This window comes from Papio anubis, chromosome 5 (assembly GCF_008728515.1).
Source record: "Papio anubis isolate 15944 chromosome 5, Panubis1.0, whole genome shotgun sequence".
Lineage (NCBI taxonomy): Eukaryota > Metazoa > Chordata > Mammalia > Primates > Cercopithecidae > Papio > Papio anubis.
Genome location: NC_044980.1, coordinates 105868840 through 105891581, shown reverse-complemented (window position 1 = coordinate 105891581; position 22742 = coordinate 105868840). Strand labels below are relative to the sequence as shown.

Genomic DNA, 22742 nt, shown 5'->3' with positions numbered 1-22742 from the left:
ATTCTAAATCAGAGACGAATTTAGAACCAGTCAGGAGTGAGAACAGTTTTATCACCATCTATTTAGCTTTTGAATATTTGTTAGAAGTACTTGAACTTACAGGTTAGCCTTGATTTTGAGACTGTTTTCTTAGAGCAATTTAATTTGGGATCATATGTTTCTGCAGATTGAGATAAATTCAAAACACAGAGTCATTGTTTCCAAGGATAACCTCACCAAAGAATGGTTCTTAAATTAATTTCGGTCTCAAGTAGGTCTTCCCATCAAATACAGAGGGCTTTAGCTCCAATTTCACCCAGTTCTCCTTTAAAAATCACTTTTACCCTCCCGCCCAAATCAGAGCAGCTCTGAGTACAGAAGAACCACACATGGGGCATTCATTTGTCACTCTACATTCTTAGAACCTGATGCAATTAGACTGCTTTATGTTAAACGTGGGTTTAGAATAAAGTCCCAAACCACCAGACTGCTTTCATAATTATGATAATTATAGTAATTTTGTTTGTAAATCTTGCCATTCTGGCTCAAACATTCCCCCATGTCAAGTTTATGAAAATAAAGAAAAGGATCTTTCTGAGTTGGAGCTTTATGTGGCCCAGCAAATCCCTTTCCCCCCACTGTAACCACCCAGCTTAAAGAGGTCTAATCAGAGTGTCCATCAGTTGCTCCTCAAGGGTTCAGGAAAGGAACGCTGAGTATTGCACCTCCAGCAGCACTTCTGGCAGCCCATAGGCAGCTCCTAACGACAGGAGGGTTAATGGTTATAGAGAGGAGCAGCAGAGGGGTAGTTAACCAGCAAGGAGAATAAAAGTGATAGCCAACCCTCAGTTGACTGTTGGCAGGAGCCCAGGATCAGTGCTATTTCATTTTGAAAAATATAGCCATGGCCTCATCAGAAAGTATAATGGTCTTATGGACAGAGTGACTAGGTTGATTGCCTGGATGGCTTTATCAACATATCATGACAGAGGCACAAGGACTAAAGCGTTGGGAAGTGGAAATAGAATCCTTGGACAAGCCCACCCTCTGCAGCAGGCCTCATGGTTCAGCTCCTTCTGTGCAGCGTAGTCATCGCTCTCAGTCCACAAAGGAACTGTCGCCCAGACAGGATCGGCCACAGCAAGTCTGCACTCTCAGAGACTGAAATTGAGTCCCTTCTCTCGGCACCAGATGGGGATCGGGGAGAGCTGTGAGAATGGTGGTTGCAGCCTTGCCGTGAGCCTCTGGGTACTTCCAGGCAGCCAGGGTGCTGCCTGTGTGGCCACTCACTCTGGGATATAATCCCCAAATTGGACTGGATGGCAGCAGAGCTCAAGAGGTGCCCAGCTCTCACTCTTTGAACTAGTCTGGATTAAGATAAAGTTTCACTGGGGCAGAAAAAATGGTTGAGGAGAGTGAAATAATGTCCATTGAAAGGGTGAATGTTTTGAAACAGCCACCTAGTTAGAACAGGCATCAGTAAGCTTCAGGAATGAGAGTCAGACTAGATCTGGCTGAAACAGTCATCTTTACTGAAGAGAGGTGCTTTTCCATCCATGTATCAGGAGAGTCTATCCAAAGTCCTTGGGACAAATGCTTAGTGGTGTTAGTGAGCTCTAGAGACTCAGCCCAGACACATCCTTGACATGACAGCATTATGATCAGTCCTCCTCAAATGTCCTCATTACTTACCTTTTAGGTTCTATGAGAACAAGATATAGACATGAAATGCTTTTTATGGTTTTTTTCTAGTGAGCTCTAACTTCTTGATTTCAAAAGAACTGTATGCTTGTTGTAAAACTAAGCAATTAAAATCCTAGCATTGCAAAATGCATGGGATAGTAAAGTTCTCCATTCTGGGACTCTCACTGGAAAGGACATTGGGAACAGTTTGGGGTATATTCCCACAGATTTAACTGCATTTTTTATTAGTTAGGATGCATGGTTGCAAAGAACAGAAATGTGCTCAAATAGCTTAAATGGAAAGGGGTCTTATTGGAAGGATATCAGATCCCACACCCACGAGCTGCATACCCGGGCAGAGGGCTGCCTAAGACAAAGCAGCAGCAGAACTAGGCTTCGGGTCTGGCCTGTGTGGCCCAGCCTTCCCCAGGTGACAGACAACCAGCTCACCACCTGCATTTGTACACAAAGCTGGCTGGTTTCCCTGATGTCAAGTAAGAAAATCCTGGGAAAGGGACATCTTGCCCAGCTGGGCTCTGATGGCTATCCTGATCCTCTGTGGCCATAGCAGCACGAGGCCAAGGCAGTTTCCACAGGAGCTTGGGGATGGAGAAGAAAAGGGATAGGTCTCCGCAGAAGAGTTTGGAAGGCAGGTACTTAGTGTACCAAAACACGACATCTTTAAAAACATGACTACATCTCTTTTTCTTTTCTTTTCTTTTTCTTTTTTGAGATGGAGTCTCGCTCTGTCGCCCAGGCCGGAGTGCAGTGGCGTGATCTCGGCTCACCGCAACCTTCGTCTCCCAGGTTTAAGCGATTCTCCTGCCTCAGTCTCCCGAGTAGCTGGGATTACAGGCACCCACCGCCACACCCGGTTAATTTTTGTATTTTTTTTATACGACAGTGAAAGATTGTATTTATTATTTTATTAAAAATAAAAAAGACTGTATTTTTTAGCACAACAGTAAAAGATACAGGCAAGCTGCCAAGGCTTGAGCTTCTGCTTAAAGAAATGGGGCCACTTAGGAATGACTTAAATGCCAAATGTCACCTGGACTGACCCCCCTTGTTCAGATAAATTTCAAATGCTCAGCAAAACAGATGCCCACCCCCAGGGCACTTTCCTTCTAAAAATGAGCTGCTGGGCTGGGCACTTTGGGAGGCCGAGGCAGACGCATCATGAGGTCAGGAGTTTGAGACCACCCTGGCCAACGTAGTGAAACCCTGTCTCTACTAAGAATACAAAAATTAGCCAGGCATGGTGGTGCGTGCCTGTAGTCCCAGCTACTCAGGAGGCTGAGGCAGAAGAATTGCTTGAACCCAGGAGGCGGAGGTTGTGGTGAGCTAAGATCATGCTATTGCCTTCTAGCCGGGGCAACAGAGTGAGACTCTGTCTCAAAAAACAAGACAAGCTGCTCCTTGATGGAAATCAGATCTCAGCTGGGGCCAAGTAAGATGTTGATGAAAACTTCAAGAAAATGCCATCATGGATTTTTAAGGCGAAATAAACGAAATGTCCTTCTAGCCTTCTGCCAAGGCAAGCTGAGGAGGCTATGAAAAATGAATTTTTCTTGTAATGAGCAGGCTGGGGAGCTGTCTTGAGGACAGAGCTGGGGCATAGTGGAGAGGGACAGAAGAGAGGATGTTCGACATCAGTAGCTGGTTTCAACAGCATCTCCCATAGTCGACAGTGTAGGTGGAGAGTGGGTCAGCCTGAACCGTCCCAGACCAGCCAGCCCCACATTCCCACCAGACTACAGGCCTGCTGCATATGCTGTGTGCTGGAAGAGCTGCTGGCAATGAACAGATGCAGAGGAAAGCCAGCGTGACGGGAGCTCCAGCAGAGCATCACGGAAAGGAGAAACCCACACATCCTAGACTAGCTCCTCAAGAAGCCAGAGCAAGGCACACACGTGTGGCTAGGGTTTTTGTCATTAGCCTTCCCCCACAGTCACTCTCAGAGAACACAGACAGTCTCCCGTTCTGGAGAGGAATAATGCAGCCACAGAAAGTGATTGATTCCCCCTTGACAACTGAGATCATCCAGCATTCCAAGCCGGGAGAGTTAATGGATGACTTAACCCTTGCCCAGCAGCTAGCAGCAGGCCCTCGGGAGACCACCAGCGCCTTTGTCTGTGAGGCCAGAGAAAAGGCCAGTGGCTTCCCCTCCCCTACCATTGTCATAATCATATTCTGCAGTGAAACGTTAAGAGCTCAAAGCAGAATTGTAATTAACCTCGCCTGATCTGTTCCCCGCTGCTGTCCTGGGAAGCGGGAGAGGGAAGCCAGAGGGGCTGTGAGGTTTATCTTGAAATTAAACTTTATCCACTAAAAGCATTTTAAAGCTCTGTGCTTCCAACAGGGTAAGATCTGTGGACTGAGATCTTTTGTTATTTTTTTTTTTTTCTTATTTCCTTCCTCTTTGAAAACTATACTCATAGCAAAGAGGGTAAAACAAAAGCCTTCTCTGCCTGCCATGGACCAGGCTCCGGGCCCTAAGGGTGGCAGCGCCTGGCAGTCTCCGCCTGCCTGTGTTCGTGTTCCCCGACAGGGCTAGGTGATTTCTCAAGTCCAGTCAACCACTAGTGGCTTTTGTTCTCCCTGGGATGGAGAGATTCTGGATGGCCTGCAGACGGCCGACAGCTTAGGGGATCTCTGAGTCTGGTGTTGGGGGTGTTAGGTGTTGTGGGACTGTTGGCAAAGCCATCAGGAAAGTGGCCACCCGTCCCTCCTCCTCCCACAGGACAGGTACTGTGTGGCAGCACCAGCTGCCTGCTTCAGGGCCTGCCGTATCCTTTCTACAACTTAGTGAGGCAGGAACCCTTAGTATTCCTATTTGCTGCAGCCCAGAAACATTGGGTAATTTACTCTGGGCCATAAAGCAAGTAAGTGGCAGAGGAGGAACATTTATCCAGATCTGACTGACATCAGAGACCTGCTCGTAGACCCTGACAGCCACCAGGGCAGCCAGGAGCATCGTCGCCTCTACCTAGAAAACCTGGGCGCATCCAGTCACCTCACAGGCTACTGAGCAAATGCCCCCTTAGCCTGAGGGGGAGACCAGTGCTTCTCACACCTGAGCGTGCATCAGAGCTGCCTAGAGGATATATGAAAACACAGATTGCTGGACCTCAGAGTCCAGTCAATGACTCTGGAGGTCTTGACAGCGGGCCCCAGAATGTGCATTTCTAGCAAGCCCCCAGGTGCTGCTGGTGCGGCCAGCCCAGGACCCCTCTTGGAGAACTGCTGGGGTAGACCAGTCCTGCTACATAGAAAATCTGCCAAAATATTATCATTTCAGTTCCTGCAGGGTAATTAGAGAATGCTGGCTTTTACTGCTCTTTGAATTTTGTGATTTTTATTTTAAATGAAAGTCCACAAAAGGTGTTTTGGGTATAAATTTATATTTCCCAAAAAGTAGTCTGAAGAAAATATACCACAATGTCTCGTGGGTGGTAAACACACAGGTGTTAGTTATTCTGTGTTTTTTTCTAGGTTTGAAATTTTTCAAAATAATTTTTAATGAAAGACTAGAGGTGTAAGTAAACCCCACGCCCTGTGTCCCAGCTTTACAAGGAAGGATTTCATTCCTGAAACCTCCCAAGTAACTGGAAGAGAAGCGCTGCTGTCTGCCAGCGCCACGCTGTCTAAACATGCCGAGGCTGTGAGCACATCTCCACCCTCAGCCATGTCTGTGGAATGCTTTGCAAACAGTGCCAGTACTTGAGTTTGCTCTAATTTTGTCACTCATTCGCCTATGGAACATTAGATGCCTGTCCCTCCACATCGGTGTTGACGATCTGTGAAGGTGAGCTCCCGAACTCTGCTTGGGGGTTTTGTGCGAGGCGTGCCTGCCGCTGAGCCGGTTGCAGGCAGACAGGCCTTCGCTGAGATGCCCAGAGTCCTTTGGATGGTCCTGCGATGCACAGCCCAGCTCCTCAGTGCCCTCTGCTGTGGGCGCGGTTTGCTGTCTTTGCACTTCCCTTGAGCTGCCTCGTTTCACTGTGGAATAGTCCGTGAAATGTTGCAGCTGCAGGATGTTGCTGCTTCTCCCCCTCATCCTTTTTAAAATATGGCTTGAGAAAACGTAATGCTGATGATCAGTAGTCATTTTTATCCTTCTCCCTGCCTTCCCTGCTCCCACCTTGCTGCAAGCTGCTAGCATCTCTCCCTGGAATTGTTGCTGTAGCTCCCGAGGTGCACCCCTGCCTCTGCCCTGGCCTACCTGCATCTCTCCTCACCCTAGAGGCCAGAAGGGATCCTGTTATAACAATAAGGCAGATCACATCCCTCCCTGTTAAAACCCCCAATGGCCTCCATCCTAATCCTAGAGAAAAAGACACAGCCCTTATAAAACACTGTATGACCTGGCACCTGGCCCCTCCCACGCACTCCCTCTCTGACCACATCTCCTCCTTTCTCTCCCCTGCCTGACTCTGCTTCAGCCACCATCTCGTTCTGCTGGCTGCACTCCCCACCTAGAGCCTTTGCATTTACTGTGTCCTGCAAACATCCACGTAGCTCCCTCTCGCGCCTCCCTTAGGTCCACCCTAATGTCACTGGATCACGCAGGCCTTCCCTGCAGCTCAATCACAAATAATAACCCATGCTCGCTCTGCACTCCCCACACCTCTTCCCTGCTTCATTTTTCACCCTTTCATGGACTGTGTATTTCACTTCCCGGCCTCCTCTATTAGAATATGAGTTCCTTGAGGGCAGGGATTTTTCCAGGACCCCATAGTTGGCACTCCAATATTTCTTGAACAGATGAATGATAGCTTCTGTGTTTATTGAGTGCTTACTATGCACTGGGCACTGTTCTAAACACTTCTAATTTTTTTTAACTTTGAAGTTCAGGGGTACATATGCAGGGTTGTTACACGAGTAAACTCTGTCATGGAGGTTTGTTGTATAGATTATTTTATCACCCAGGTATTAAGCCTAGTACACATTAGTTATTTTTTCCAGTCCTCTCCCTCCTCCTATTCTGTACCCTCAAGTAGGCCCATTGTTTGTTGTTCCCCTCTATGTGTTCATGTGTTCTCATCATTTGGCTTCCACTTATAAGTAAGAACATGTGTATTTGGTTTTCCGTTTCCACGTTAGTTTGCTAAGGATAATGGCCTCCAGCTTCATTCATGTTTCTGCAAATGACATGACCTCATTCTTTTTTTATGGCTACATAGTATTCATAGTATATATGTGCCACATTTTCTTTATCCAGCCTACCACTGATGGGCATTTAGGTTGATTCCATGTCTTTGCTATTACAAACACTTCTAAGTTTACCTCATTTATTCCTTACCCTGACTTTATGAAGCATATACTATGATTACCTTCATTTTAGAGATGAGAAGACAGGGAATATTCCAAGTATATAAGACACGTGGGTCACACATAAAGATAGCACGTAAATCAGAACCAATGGGAGATGGATCTATATGGAGAGATCTATACCTAGATATAAAGAGAGAGATCAAGATCGATCTCTTGATATAGATATCTAGTAAATCACAAACAGTGATTTATTTTAAGGAATTGGCCCATTTGATAATGGAGCTGGCAAATCTGAAGTTTGCAGCTCAGGCTAGAGACCCAGGGAAGAGTTGATGTTGCAGTCTTGAGTCTGAAAGTTGTCTGGAGTCTGAAAGCTATCTGGAGGAAGAATTTCTTCGCTTTTGGGGGATCTTTCTTTTCCCTTAAGGCCTCTCTGATTAGATGAGGTTCCCTCACTGCATGGAAACAGTCACCCTGCAGTGTCTTGATTTTAATGGTAATCACATGTAACAAACACCTTCACAGCAACGCCTAACCTAGTGGTTGACCAAGCAACTGTGCACAGAGCCCAGCCCAGCTGACACGGAAACTTACCGGGCACAGCCTCTGAAGAGGTGGTGTTGAATGGTCAGGCTGATCTTGCTCACCTTATCTCCAAGGGACTTCCCACCCGTCCTGATGGGACAGAGGGAGTGAGACACAGCCCCAAAGGGTTTCTGTTGCTCAGGGGTTTCCCATCCTGGAAGGGGTTCTCTGACTTGAAGACTACCCCGAGCCCTAGGGTAGCCTGTTCCTTCTGTGAACAGCAAGGCTCCAGCCACCATCTCTCTTCAGCTTTTCTCTCCCCGGAAGCCTTGTTTTCGTAGCAATGTGCCATGTACAAGAATGGGCCTGCCCTCACTCACGTCTAGGCTGTGGGGACTACACCTGCTGAGTTGGGGTCCTGGCTGTTACCCTTTTGCAGTGTGAGACGAGGAGTGCAGACCTGGATTTGTGGCATCTGGCAGCCTGTGGAGATCACTCCTGGCCCCTGGCATAGCTTCTAACTACAGGATTCTGGGGACAAGGACAGGGCTGTGGGATGAGGCTGCACCCAAGTCTAGTTGCACCTCTTTCCAGCTGCATGATTCGGCTGACCACTAATGTCTGTGAGCTTCACTTTCCAAATCTGTAGCAACAGGCATGACAACACAGCCTGGCCTGTTTTGATGCGAGGTCAGTAGGCCTCTGCTTGTTCCTCTGCCATCTTCAGACCAGTTCCATGAGGGACAAGTCAAGCCTAGGGAGGCCCAGTGCAAGTGCAGAGAAACTGCTATTGGTACACACTGGCCTCAGAGTCCTCGACCGAGTGGAGTGGGCCTTATTCAGAGGCACGGGAGCAGCCTGCCCACTGCTGGAAAAGGCCAGAGCCCACTTGAGAGCCGTGGCCTCCGTTTTCCAGTGGCACTCCCCGTTTCACGATGGTTTGGTCCCCTAGAAACGTTCCCGGGCCGCCACAGGCCTGGGGTTCAAATGGGGGCTCCCTGCCCGGTCACAATTCATCTTGGGCTGCCAAGGGCCCTTGGGCCAGCTGGAGTCCCTATAGTGGACACTATTCTCAGACTATGCTGTGGAGGCCTAGGGGTACCCCACTCCCAAAGTGATTATTGCTGTGTTGTGCACCCCTGTGTTTTTCATGATACATGTTGCAAACAACAGAAGTAATCACAGCAAAACAGCCCCCTTCAGTGCTGTTCCGCAGGGACAGCTGCCACAGCCTGGGATACCTGCACGCACGTGTGAGGGTGTGACATGCATCTGTGGATCACGCCATAGGTGTTTTGTGCTTCAACTTCTGTTGCCTTAAATATCCCTTTTTAAAGTTCTGAACACATGAATATCTTTTTTATTACATATATATTATCTTTTAACCTGTTTCCTCAAAATATCACCACCATTGTCAATATCACTATAATTTCACATATTACAATGATCGCTGTAATGTCCACATGATTGCCCTCCTTTTGATAGGTGTGATAATTCACTAAACTGTATTTTAGATTACATTCCTTTGTATGTGTATCTTTTTGCTTCTGTGGAATTAATTCCTTAGAAATTCATTTCTAGAGTCCACAGTGTTGTGTCAAAGAGTGTAAACATTTGTTATTCTTCATACTTAATTCTCTCCTAAAAGTTATTTTCCTATGCTGTGACGCATACTTATTTTTGGATTACCATGTAAATAACAGTGGGGAGAGGGAATGTGGAGAAGAGTGAGGAGAAAAGATCTATTCGCCGTAACTTGGAATACCACAGGGTGGTGGATCTTTTTTTTTTTTCTTCTTCCTCAGCACAACCAGCTCCACAGCCAGTAGTTGCGACACTGAGTTCACTAAAGAAGACGAGCAGAGGCTGAAGGATTATATCCAGCAGCTCAAGAATGACAGGGCTGCGGTCAAGCTGACCATGCTGGAGCTGGAAAGCATCCACATTGATCCTCTTAGCTATGATGTCAAGCCCCGGGGAGACAGCCAGAGGCTGGACCTGGAAAACGCAGTGCTGATGCAGGAACTCATGGCCATGAAGGTATGTGGTGGGCGGGTCCTGTGCACGAGGCTGCCACCAGGAGGAAATCTAATCGACCTCTGAAAGCAGGTCCAGCAGATGAGGAGGAATCAACCCCTCCTGTTGAGTCACCTCTGCCCAGAGAAGAGCCAGATCCTTGTTTGTAGACAGAGCTGGTTTCACTATGTCTGGGGATCACTTGGGCTGGGTGTTTCTGGACAGGGGAGTTGAATTCTAAGGGATTTCTCAGGGTGTCCCAGCCCAACTTTGGAGCCCTTCATCTAAGAGAAGCCAGGTCAGACCTCTGCAGAGTGGAGCCTCTGTCAGTCTAAATTGACCCCTAATCTTAAGAATGCTTGGAAGTATGTCTTGGGTTGCTGATGCTGATGTTAACTCCCGGCAGGGGGAGAACAGGGTGAGTCCAGTTGTAGAGTTTGGCCGAGAGCCCTGATTTCCTGACATCCTGTACCTTTGGTGCAATGTTGAGCCTGCTCAGACCATAGTGCCCTCCAGTGAAGGTGTACAGTGCTGTTGAGGTCAGTGTTTCAGTGGATCTGAAACACTGGGCCTTTCAGCTGCTGGTGGAGATGTCTACCTGCTGGCGTTTCTACAGTAGGGAGCTTTCTTGGAAAACTGGTGTCCCCTACTGGGAAGTGGCTAAACTGCCATCCCTACAGCAGGACACCACTTTGCCTGTTTCTGGTGTGGAGTGCCAGGCATCAGCCCTTCACCTGGTACCTGCTTTCAGAAGGCAGCTCTGGTATAAGTAAGAGCATATCTGATATTTGTCCTTGGTTCTGCGACAGAGTTTCAGAAACCCTTGGAGTTTCCTGCTGTGCTAGGGGCGTCTTTGTGATGCTGATGAGGTGACTTATGGTGAGCCCTAGACAGCTTCAGAATGTGGGCTGGTCATCAGAAGGACCAGGTGTGTGATGGAGGATTGGGACTTTCAGCCACCTGACCTCCGGGGAGGGGAAGAGAGCCAGAGATTGAGTTCCATCCTGTGGCCAGTGATTTCATCAGTCATACCTGTGTAATGGAGCCTTAATAAAAACTCTGGACCTGAAGCTCAGAGAAGCTTCCTGGATGATGAACACACTGATGTGCCAGGAGGGCGACACACCCTGATTCAGTGGGGAGAGGGCCCAGAAAATCTGCATTTGGGACTCTCAGCCTTTGCCTTGCTTGTACCCTCTTAAAACAGAACAATAATCGTAAGGATAGTGCTTTCCTTCATTCCGCAAGATGTTTTAGCAAATTACTGACCCTCAGAGGGGTTGTGGGTTCCCCCGAATTTGTAGACAAGGCAGTCAGAAGTATAAGTGATCGGGGGCCCATCCTGCTGGAGACTTGGGGCAGCATCTGAAGGGAAGGCAGCCTGTGGAAGACTCTGCCCTTGACCTGTGAGGTCTGCACGAACTCCACGTAGTTAGCGTCAGGACTGTACTGCGGCGCACACAGGTGGAGTGGGAACAGAAGAACAGCCTGCTGGGAGCGTGGTTCCATGTCACTGCACCCTGCGTCTCAGACCACAGCACAAGTGGGAACTTGCCTGGGGCTGCTCCTGCAGATCCAGGGTCAGCACACGACTCTGCTGCCGGCCCTAACTTGCTTTCCACATGCCACTCTCCTGCGAGCAAAGGCCTGAATTTGCACGGCCTCAGATTCTGCCATGCCTGTGGCTCCCAGAAGTGAAGATGGGAGGGGGTTGTTCTCTGGCAGAAGCCAGGTCATGGTCAGGAACTGGAGTCTAGCAAGCCAGAGCGGGTCGTGGCAGTGCTGAGTTAATGGCTCCGTTTGGGATCAGTACTGTCCGCAGCAGGGTGAAAAACAGCCCCCTGGTCGCACTGTCTCTGTAAAGTGGAGGGGAGCTGGCGGCAGCAGCCATCCTGACACCCTCAGGGGTGACTCACTCAGCACAGCCCTGTCCTTGGGAGCTTCTTGAGCTAGAATTTGGGTGAAGTTTGGGAAGACACTAGGCAGTGGTAACAGATGCAGGAATCTCACCTCCCACCCCCACCCCTGTGATTTCCAAACTGGCTCATCTTCATCCAGCCACCCAGCTCCCATCCCAGCCTCTCTCTGGAGAATCCTCATGCTGCTTTGGCTGATTCCACCTCTCGTTGCCTATGAGCCGGCCTTGGGTCCGTCATCCAACCAGGAGCCCTCTTTGCAGACTCTTGCACGCTGTGGCACAAGCCCTGAGGCCCCCCTTCCATCATTTATTCCAAACATTGCGTTTCTTTTGGCCAAAGACTAAGGATTTCCTTTTTAAAACTGGCCAATATGTAGGGTGATAAATTTACTGGTATTCTAGCCAAGAAAGACATTTTTGTTGGAATAAAAGTTCTAATACTCCCTTTGCCACTTGAAAATAAAATGTGTACTGATCTTAGAAATTTTCTAAAAAAGTAGAAAAGCTGGGAGGAGAACAATCCATAATATTATGATCCAGGGCAGCCATTACTAGCATTCTGGCTTGGTTCCCTGTGACTTTCTTGAAGGCCAAACATCAGCGTTGTCTCCTTTTCCTCGGAGTCTCTCGCAGTCTGCTTGGGGCTGTGTGCGTGCCCATACCAAATCCATCATCCAGCAGGTTATGCTGGATTTTCACCATTTTCTAGGATCCAATTGCTGAGAAATTCAAGTTTCTGTTTTTGTCATACCTTTTGTTTCTAGATGATCTGCTTGGTTCCTTTTCAAGTCCATTCTTCTTTTTGTTGTTGTTTGTTTGTTTGCTGTTTTGAAACAGGGTCTCACTGTGTTGCCCAGGCTGGAGTGCAGTGATGCAGTCATGGCTCATTATAGCCTCGCCCTGGGGCTGGAAGTGATCCTTCTGCCTCAGCCTCCCGAGTAGCTGGGACTACAGGAATGCACTGCCCTACCCAGCTGATTTTTTAAGGTGTTTTTTTTTTTTTTTTGTAGAAATGGGGTCTCACTCTGTTGCCCCGGCCAGTCTCAAACTCCTGGCTCAAGTCATCCACGCACCTCAGCCTCCCAAAGTGCTGGGATTACAGGTGTGAGGCACCAGGCCTGGCCTTCTCTTCCTTTTTGAACGTATTATCCCTTCATTATGACTCCTATATCTCTTTGTTTTAAATCTTTGTTTTCTAGTTTTCCACATTGTTATTTCCGCTTCTTGTAAATGCTGACTCTTACTTTTTGCATCTGCGCTGATTCATCCTCATTTCCTCAGTGGTGGGGGCAGGGGGAGAGAATGCAAGCACCAGCTCATCCTCCGTGGAAACGTCTTCTGTGGGGCCCTGTGGATCCTGGGTTGCAGATGTCCCTACAGAGTGGTTCTGTGTTTAGATCTGTTGGGACTCATCAGTTTCTGAGGTTTAGGACTGGTTTTTGTTAGGTTCTTGACTCAGGATTCCTATACCACACCTACACATGACACGAGCTTGAGGTTTGATTCCTCGAAAGAGATTTTTCTTTTCCCACTCAGAGCCTGAGAGATGACAAGTTTACTTGCCACATCTCCAGAAAGGAAGTTTTCTAGTGTCTTATTCTGGGCAGCCCGTATTGAGAATCCTGCGCCCGTAGGGGTCTGAGCTGTGGCTCTCTGCCTCAGAGGCCACGCCCTGGCCTTGGGTAACACTAAGCCCCCAGGTGGAGGGCCCGAGGACAGTCTGGCGCCTTGCTGGCCAGCGTGTGCCCTCCTTGCCGTTCCCTCTGGCAGAGTTCCCGCTTCATTTCTGGCACCCATGGGTTTCTCTTTCCTTCTTTCAAGCATGCACTTGTATGTTTGTTCTGGAAGCAACCATCGCGTGAGCTCAGTATGCAGTGTTGCCGGAACCTTCAGAATCCTGCTTCCAATGGCAAAAGATCCGAAGGTTCTGGGCATGGCATACCTTTCATTCTGGCATTTCTGTCTGATATTTAGGGGAAAGAAGGTTGGTGTGTTCTGAGTAGTTTACTGAGCACATTGACTAACGTCCCTCTTGAGGGGTGCCCTCTAGCTATTTCCCCACACTGGAGAGTGAAAACATCTACCCACCAGTCCAACTTACCCAGGAGAGTGCACCAGGCCTGGGACTAATTACCTCAGAAGGTCACTTCAGGGGTGGCCAGAATCTGAACTAACCTCAGGTGAGTTCGTCTCAAGGTGGGCTGGGAAGGCTGTACCTGGTGGCCGTGGGCTGGTGGAGTCACCCTCCAGCAGAAGTGTGGGGACAAGAATCATGCATGGGCTCACCTTGAAAGGGAGGGAGGCGGCATAGCCCTGAGCCAGACAGCTCAGCTGCAGTCTCTGGCTCCACAGCTTACCCAGTAGCCATGGGCAGGGGGATTTCCCTCTGTGTGCCTCAGTTTCCCATCTGTCAATGGAGATAGTCGCAATACCTACCCCAGGTTGGGAAGATGAAATGAGCCATGTCATGTGAACACTTAGCACAGTGCCACGTGCTCAGTAAAGGCTAGTGGCTGCCATTGTTATTGGCTCCTGGTCCCAGGATGGCACTGTCCTATTTTGGATTCACTTCTTACTCTCCACTCATCGCTCTCATTTGAGTTCTTAGGATACTTTTAGAAGTTGTCTGATGAGCAGTCACCTGTGAAGGATGCTGTTTCTGTTGATTTCATTTGGGCCCTGAGAAGTAGGCAAGAGCCAGAGGTTGATGCTGCTGCAGGCATTTGCCGCCTGCCTGGCCCAGCTGCAGGGCAACGAAGGTGCCGTGGGAGTGGTTAAATACGTGGTTGGTGCTGTGGAAACCAAAATGGGAATTGGAAGGGACTTGGCCAGAAGAAGTCTTCCACGGATAGGTGACTTTACAGCCTCTGGCAGGTGCAGCCCAGTCTCTGCAGACCAGAGAATGGGTTTCCATTGAGGCCCATGTGCCTGTGTGGGGGCTCTATTTGTTAGAAAGGTTTTTCCTATATTGAACGACAATCTACTTGCCTGTAACTTCTACCCTTTTGTCTCAGGTCTAGTCCATAGACTGACAAAGTGCATGGCCTTATCCACACATCATTCCTTCAGAAGTGTGGTGACACGTACCATGTCTCCTCCCACTCATCTTACTGCCAACTTCAAAGTGATAACTGTACCGCGGGCCTGTGGGTCATAGCCAGCGACCCCCACCCACCCACTTGGCAGCAGCCAGCCCTGCTCTCAGATCGTGGGTGCCTCATGTGCTCTGTGCTCCTTGCTCTGTAGGAGGAGATGGCCGAGCTGAAGGCCCAGCTCTATCTACTGGAGAAAGAGAAGAAGGCCCTGGAGCTGAAGCTGAGCACGCGGGAGGCCCAGGAGCAGGCCTACCTGGTGCACATTGAGCACCTGAAGTCCGAGGTGGAGGAGCAGAAGGAGCAGCGGATGCGGTCCCTCAGCTCCACTAGCAGCGGTGGCAAAGACAAACCCAGCAAGGTAGGGCCGGAGTGGCTTGGGGACACCCTTAGGCTCAGGCCTCCCTGGCTGCCCAGTGACCACTGGCCACACCTCACCACCCTGCTGCTTCAGTTCTTGTATTTGCATAGGAACTGCAGGCCATTCGTAGGTATCTAAGAAGGTGACATTTTGAGTGTAGCGAAACCAATCTACATTTTAGAAATACCAAATCTCACTTTACATAGTAGTTGAAACCTTTTCACATATCGCAGTCACATCAGAGGGGTGATCTCTGCAGCTGTCCACTGATACTGGTCTCACCTCCTTCATCTAATCCTCTGTCACACGGCAGCCCTCATTTGTTAGTTTATCGGTACAATAGTGCCCCCTTTATCCACAGGGGATGCGATCCAAAATCCCCCATGGATGCCTGAAACCACAGATAATACTGAACCCTTATATATTCTGCATTTTCCCCTATATATACATACCTGTGATGAAGTTTAATTTATAAATTAGGCACAGTAAGAGATTAATAACAACTAATAAAATATTAACAGAACAATTATAACAATATGTCAGCATCATTACTGTTGCACTTTGGGGCTATTATTACATGACAAAAGGGTTACTTGAACACAAGCAGTGTGACACTGACAGTCGATCTGATAACCGAGACAGCTACTAAATGACAGATGGGTGGGGAGTGTCTGCACTGTGGCTATGCTGGACTAAGGAATGATTTGCAGCTCAGGTGGGATGGCGCAGGACAGTGCAAAGTTTCATCACGCTGCTCAGAATGGTGCACAATTTAAAACTTATTGTTTATTTCTAGAATTTCCCATTGAATATTTTCAGACCATAGTTGACCTTGAGTAACTGAAACCTCAGAAAGCAAAACTGCAGTGAAGGGGGAGCTGCAGTACTTCTGTTCCAATGGTTGCATTTATTGTCGCCCTTAAGCCTCACAGGTCTGAGGACAGAAGGTTATCCCCATTTACATGAGAGAAATCAGGCTCACAGAAGTCAGGAGTCTCACAGCTGAGAAGTGGCAGAATTGGGACTTAGCCCAGATGCACTAACGGGCTCTCTTCCTTCCACCGCATTTCCTCCTTGACTCCTTCCTGCTGGCATTGCTGCCGTCACAGGGTGGTAAGCAGGAAGCAGCCTGCCGGCAGAGGAGGAGGAAGGAAGCCTTGGGTTACGAAGTCTACATCATCTGAAAGTGGGCTGTCTGGTGATAGAATTTTGCAAACTCACTCTCTTATCAGCCCCCAGGTGTTTTTTTCTGGAATCCAAGTTCATTCCATTATCCTGTATCTCAGAATTTTCCAAATACTACATTGGAAAAAAAATAACCATGGACTCTAAAGAATTATATCCCTTGTCCGAGGGTCCTCTATATTCTGTGCATCATATTTTTCTATTCCTAATAAATGCAAGCTTCTCTTGACCCCCATTTGTTTCAGACCCAGGACTCGCAGACATATGCCAACTTGCTAGTCTAATAAGCGACTTCTCATAGCACAAGTGCAGGATCGTCTCCAGGAGAGCCATGTACCTGGGAAAGAAGGAACAGTGCTGATGTCATGTGACAGTGAATTGTCACTCCCTATGTAGTTGAGAACTCTGAAGTGTGATTCACAAATGACCACAGCTACACCTTTCTCCACCTCCCACTTGCTGAGGAGCCAAGGCAGGACACAGCTGTGGCACCCGGCCAGGCCAGCCCTCCCAAGACCCTGGCTGCTTTTTATTTATCCATTCAGTTGATAAATGCAATTTGGCACTCACAGCGTGCCAGGACCAAGGCAGGGTGCTAGAGGCAGCTCTGTGGTAGACAGGCAAAGTCTGTCCTCCAGGAATTAACATTCTTAGGGGGAGACTGGTGGGCAAACAGATGATCACAGAGCAATGAGAGAATGTCCCCAGTGCCAGGATCAATTATTGGCATCATAGGAGGACACAAGCCAGACACAAATGTCCACTTTGGAGATTCAGGACAGGTTTTCTGGAAGGAACGAACTTCTGAGCTGAGCCCCAGTGGAGAGTGGGAGGTAGCCTGTTGAAGAGGGGCAGGTGGAGCGTCAGGGGAGAGAAGAGGTGCCCTTAGGCTAATGGGACAGCATGTGCAACGGCCCGGAGGGGAGTGGAGTTGATGCACTGGCTGGAGTTATCTTGAGGACCGTGCGGAATCATGGAAGGGTCCTCAGCAAGGGGTGATGTGATACAGTTTGGGCTTTAGAGAAGTCACTATGCCAAGTGCACTATGACGCCGTCTGCCCAAGGCTGGGGGAGGTGAGTCACTGTGCAGCCACGCAGTGCTGTATCTGGGTTCACATGGAAGTATCTGGGGCTCGGGAAGATGAGGTTTTCTGTTCCATACAAACACCTTCAAAATCTCTTTTTTTTTTTTTTTTTTTTTTGCCTTTTGAGTTTGCTAGCAGTCAATTAGGGACACAGCCGAAGAGACAGAACATTAGTGTTTGTGTGCGTTCTTAGGGTGTGGTGGAAATGGAGTTACCAGGTTCTTGCCAGAAGGCCCATGAACTAAGCATTTTCCCCTAGTTCCTCATATTTATTTTGACTGGGTGAGACACTGTTATGTGGAGTGGCTTCAAAGTAAGGAAATTTGGCCGGACGCAGCTCATGCCTATAATCCCAGTACTTTGGGAGCCCGAGGCGGGTGGATCACTTGAGGTCAGGAGTTCAAGCCCAGCATGACCAACATGGTGAAACCCCATCTCTACTAAAAATACAAAAATTAGCTGCGCATGGTGGTGGGCACCTGTAATCCCAGCTACTTGGGAGACTGAGGCACAAGAACTGCTTGAACCTGGGAGGCGGAGGTTGTAGTGACCCAAGATTGCGCCACTGCACCGCAGCCTGGCTCAAAAAAAAAAGAAAGTAAGTAAGAAAATTTCTCTGATGGAAAAGGCCAGATGATTTTTTTTTTAACACTACAGTAAGAACCTTTATGAGTACTTTGTGTTTTTCAGGTAATGAAGTAAGAGTGAGCTGATTATCTTGCCTTTCAAATACTAGATCCATTTACTGTTTGAATAAAATCTCCCATCTGGGCTACTCCTCTGGGCTCACCTGTTGCTGGATGAGGCGAGCGTCTCGAGGAGGGGTCAGCACTTTTCTGTGGAGGGTCACACAGTAAATGTTGTAGGCTTGTGGGTCGCTTGGGTGCGGCTGCAGCCATTCAGCTTTGCTAGTGTCCAATGCTAGCGCAAAAGCAGAGGCAACAGGGAGACCAGTAGCCATGGCTGTGTTCTAGTAACACTTTATTTAATTATTTATTTATTTTTATTTTATTTTATTTTTTTATTTTTTTATTTTTTTGAGGTGGAGTCTCACTCTTGTTGCCCAGACTGGAGTGCAATGGTGCGATCTTGGCTCACTACAGCCTCCACCTACCGGGTTCAAGTGATTCTCCTGCCTCAGCCTCCCAAGTATCCGGGACAGGTGTGCGCCACCTTGCCTGGGTAATTTTGTATTTTTAGTAGAGATGGGGTTTCACCATGTTGGTCAGGCTGGTCTCAAACTCCAGACCTCAAGTGATCCACCCGCCTCAGCCTCCCAAAGTGCTGGGATTACAGGCGTGAGCCACCGTGCCTGGCCTCTAGGAACACTGTATGTATGGATGCTGACATTTGAATTTCATGTAATTTCTACCTGTCACAAAATACTCTTCTTTTGACTTTTTTATATGAGTTTAAAAACAGGAAAGTCGTTCTTATCCTGTGGGTCATCAGAAGCAGCTGGTGGGCCACATTTGGGTCTCGAACATTCTTTCTTGCTCTACCGGGTGGGTGCTTATGCTTCTTTAAAAAGCTTCCCTCCAGCTAGGACAGCTGGATTCCAAATCTTATCCAAGCTGTATTAGGTTTCTGAAATTATTGTCTGTGTGCACCAGATACTGCCAAGTATATTCAGAGAGAGGCACCATGGATGAGACAGAGCAGTCCCTGTCTTGAAGGAGTCTCATGAAATGTTAACATCAAATGGGAATGGATATACGAAAAGTGAGGATATTGTGGGAATATCAACATATTCCAAGGGTGGACAGGGGACTTGGGTCTCTGAGCACAGGTAGGTAGACAGGAGGTGGAAGGCGGCCCAGGCAGAGGGCATGGCAGAGGGAAGAGCACTCAGGTGTTGACAGTGCCACTGCCAAGGAACTGCCTGGGGAGACCATGTGCCTGGACTTCCAGCACTGAATCCGTGCCTCTCTGTAGCTCACATCTTATAACATTTCCTGTTTACGGCCAGGTGCGGTGTGATCCAGCACTTTGGGAGGCTGAGGTGGCTGGATCACCTGAGGTTGGGAGTTCGAGACCAGCCTGACCAACATGGAGAAACCCCGTCTCTACTAAAAATACAAAATTAGCCGGGCGTGATGGCGTGTGCCTTTAATCCCAGCTACTTGGGAGGCTGAGGCGGGAGAATTGCTTGAACCCGGGAGGCAGAAGTTGCAGTAAGCTGAGATCGCGCCATTGCACTCCAGCCTGGGCAACAAGAGCAAAACTCCATCTCATATTAAAAAAAAAAAAATTCTGTTTACATTCCATCTCCTGCAACAGATCACAAGCTGTTTATTCTCAGGCCTGGAGCTCGGCAGCTCCTCGTGTCCGTTGAGAGATCGTCCGATGAATGCCTTCCCCCGGCCACGTTACTATATAGTGAGGCTGCTGCCCTCTGTGTGCATGGACCGTAGAGCACTCAGGCACGGTCACTGTTTGAATGGTCTTAGCTCTAGGATTTGGAGCTCTGGCTCTTGAGTTTCCTCATCTGCAGGGTGGGAGGGTTTGCTTTAGATGATGTCAAGGTCCCTGTCTAATGCTCATCCATGGAGTGGGGTGCACTTCTGTTTTCCTCCTCCTCTGCTGAGTTTTCTTGATTATTACACTGAACCCAGTAAAGCTCCTAAATCTAAAGGAGATTGCTTTTCTCCCAGGGAGACGTGGGATGGGGCACCAGGGATATTCCCGGCTATTTCTCACTTGTCTTATATGATTACGAGAGGCTTTACCTAGTGGTCAAGAGATTGATCTGGGGCCACACAGCTTGGGTTTGAATCCTGGTTCCCCCATTTCTCAGCTGGTGACTGGGCAGCATAACTCCCCTGTGCCTTCATTTCCTCCTTGGTAAAATGGAGATAATGATAGTTCCTGCCTCAGAGAGTATTTGTGATGATTAAATGATTGACTGCATATGGCGTGCTTAGACCAGTGCCTGGCATCGGTGTGCGCTCAGAGCATGCTGGGTGTCATCCCCACCACGCTGGCCAGCCTGCAAAAGGAACCAGCGGTCTGGGAGCAGAGGGGGCTGTTTGGCTTGCTGCCACGCTTTCCCCTTTAGCGTGATCTGAGGGTGCCACCCGGCACCCACCCTGCTGCCATCACTGCACAAGCCACCTACCGCGCTCTGCCGCAGGTTTCCAGGGTGCTGCCAGCTTGGATTCCAGTCTGACAGGAATGTGCTTGCTGTCCAGCTTGGATTCGGGTCTAACTGGAATGTGTTTGCTGTTGTCAGGAGTGTGCCGATGCTGCCTCCCCAGCTCTGTCCCTAGCTGAACTCAGGACGACATGCAGCGAGAGTGAGCTGGCTGCGGAATTCACCAACGCCATCCGTCGGTAAGCACCCTTTCCCCACCCCAACCGGTGTTTATCCTTGGCATGGAGGCTTTGTTCTGAGTTCTCTTGGCAGCTCCTGAAAGGAGAAGGTGCTGATGTGTTCCGCTTTACCCATGTCTTGGAAGCCAGAAATGGAGAAGGCCTGTTGGTGCCAGGCCTTTCAAAACACTGAGAAGAGAGAGCACTTAAGAGACAGCACTTAGGCAGTCATCTCTGTGAATAAGAAAATGCCTCTTCCTTTCCTTTTCTGCTATATTGTTGCATTGGCTAGAAACTTCGGGACACTGTTCACTAGTGAAGTGAAAACAGGCACTCTTACCTTGTTTCCGACTTCAGCAGGAATCCTCTCCTTCAGCACTGGTAGCAGGAAAAAGCCTTGCCTATTTCTTTAGTTCCGGGAAGTTTTCCTCTATGATTTCAGTGTTTCTTTCCCCTCACCGCCCCGCAGTTCTTTATCTCCTTCTGTAAGGAGAAACAGATGCTGATTCATCCAGCTCTGTCTTCCGCATCTTCACTTTTCATACCTACTTTCCGTCACTCCTTTGGCTCCGGGTTCTAGAGCAGCATTGTCCAGTAGAAATGTAATGTGAACCACATATGTAATTTTAAATTTCCCAGTAGCCACATTAAAAGGAACAAAGACAGCTGAAATTCACTTTAGTAATGTTTTATTTAACACAGTATGTCTAAATTATTTTAACATATAGTCAATATTTTCTAAAACTACTAATGAAATCTTTTATCTTTTTTTAACTAAGTTTTCGAAACCTGGTAGCATATCTCAACTTCAGACATTTCAAGTGCTCAAGAGCCACATGTGGCTAGTGGCTGCCCTGTCGCATAGTTGCCGTCCTGGAGAGAGAGAATTTTTTGGCTCAGTTTTCCAGTTCACTAATTTATTCTTTAGTTAGGTTCATTGTGATGTTTGACCTATATGTTGAGATATATGTTGAGTTTTATTTTGGTGATTAAATCTGTCATCTCTTTTTTAGTGATAGGCATCTCTTTGAGGATTTTTATAATGCTTAATTTTTATTTATTTTTATTTTTTTTTTGGGAGAGGGTCTCTGTTGCCCAGGCTGGAGTGCAGTGACACAATCACAGCTCACTGCAGCCTCAATCTCCCAGGCTCAAGTGATGCTCCCACCCCAGCCTCCCAAGTATTGCTAGGACCACAGGTGTATGCTCCCACACCTGGCTAATGTTTTTTTTTTTTTTTTTTTTTTTTTTTGAGACAGGGTCTCCTTATGTTGTCCAGGCTGGTCTCAAACTCCTGGGCTCAAGTGATCTTCCCGTCTTGGCCTCCCAAAATGTTGGGATTACAGGCATGCACTACCATGCCCGGCTCTTAAATTCCTTCATCTTTTTTGTCTGCTGTATTAATTCTGTTTCTTCACATGTAATTCTTTTCATATTTGAGTTTTGTGACTCTTTCTTGGTGTTTGCTTTCTATAAATATTCAGTGGTTCTTGTTTGTGTGTTCATTCTTGTATTTTGAATTCCTAGGTCATCTGTTTGAGATTTGTTTTTGTTTTTTGTTGTTGTTGTTTGTCTTTTGAGATAGAGTCTTCCTCTGTCGCCCAGGCTGGAGTGCAGTGGTGTGATCGCGGCTCACTGCAACCTCTGTCTCCCAGGTTCAAGCAATTCTCCTGCCTCAGCCTCCCGAGTTAGCTGGGACTACAGGCACGCGCCATCACGCCTCGCTAATTTTTTATATTTTTAATAGAGACGGAGTTTCACCATGTTGGCCAGGCTGGTTTTGAACTCCTGACCTCAGGTGATCCACCTGCCTCAGCCTCACAATGTGCTGTGATTACAGGCGTGAGCCACCACGCCCAGCCGTCCTGTTTGAGAGTTCTGCTTCTACTTATTACAGCCTGCCACCCAGAAAATGTAGCCAGGTCCTTCAAAGTGCTGTCAGCTGGGTCGTATCAGAAGCTGTCTCCTGGGCTTTCTGTGTCTCCTGGCTAATAACAGCCCTCTAGTCTGCGTATCTGACCCAAGCCTCTGGTCCCCTCCTGTTCTGGTAGCCAACACCTCTGGTTGGAGCACCTCTGAATCCCCTTCTTCCTTTTGCAGAGTATTTTTCTGCATGCATTTTGAGTTGCGGTTTTCTTTTCAGGAAGAAGAAAACATCTGCCTTTCATTTGTTATGATTGCGCGTGGTTTCTGATATACAAAGAGCACTCCTTTCTAAGATGCTCAGAGGTTTTAAAAAATGTCTTTCCTGTCATTTCTGGGTATTTAGGGTGGGAGGGGAAGGCTACTGTGTATTTTCAGTCAGCTAA

General features: G+C 48.1%; 1 protein-coding gene across 2 annotated transcripts in view; it reads left to right on the top strand.

The window, feature by feature from the left end:
- Nucleotides 1–22742, top strand: part of MCC (MCC regulator of WNT signaling pathway) — a 465432-nt gene that overhangs the window by 425286 nt on the left and 17404 nt on the right. For both annotated transcript variants that reach the window (XM_017959782.3, XM_003899999.5), the window contains 3 exons: nucleotides 9270–9504; nucleotides 14645–14851; nucleotides 20354–20454. In XM_017959782.3, coding sequence (XP_017815271.1) covers nucleotides 9270–9504; nucleotides 14645–14851; nucleotides 20354–20454 — 543 coding nt within the window. The remainder of the gene's footprint in view (nucleotides 1–9269; nucleotides 9505–14644; nucleotides 14852–20353; nucleotides 20455–22742) is intronic.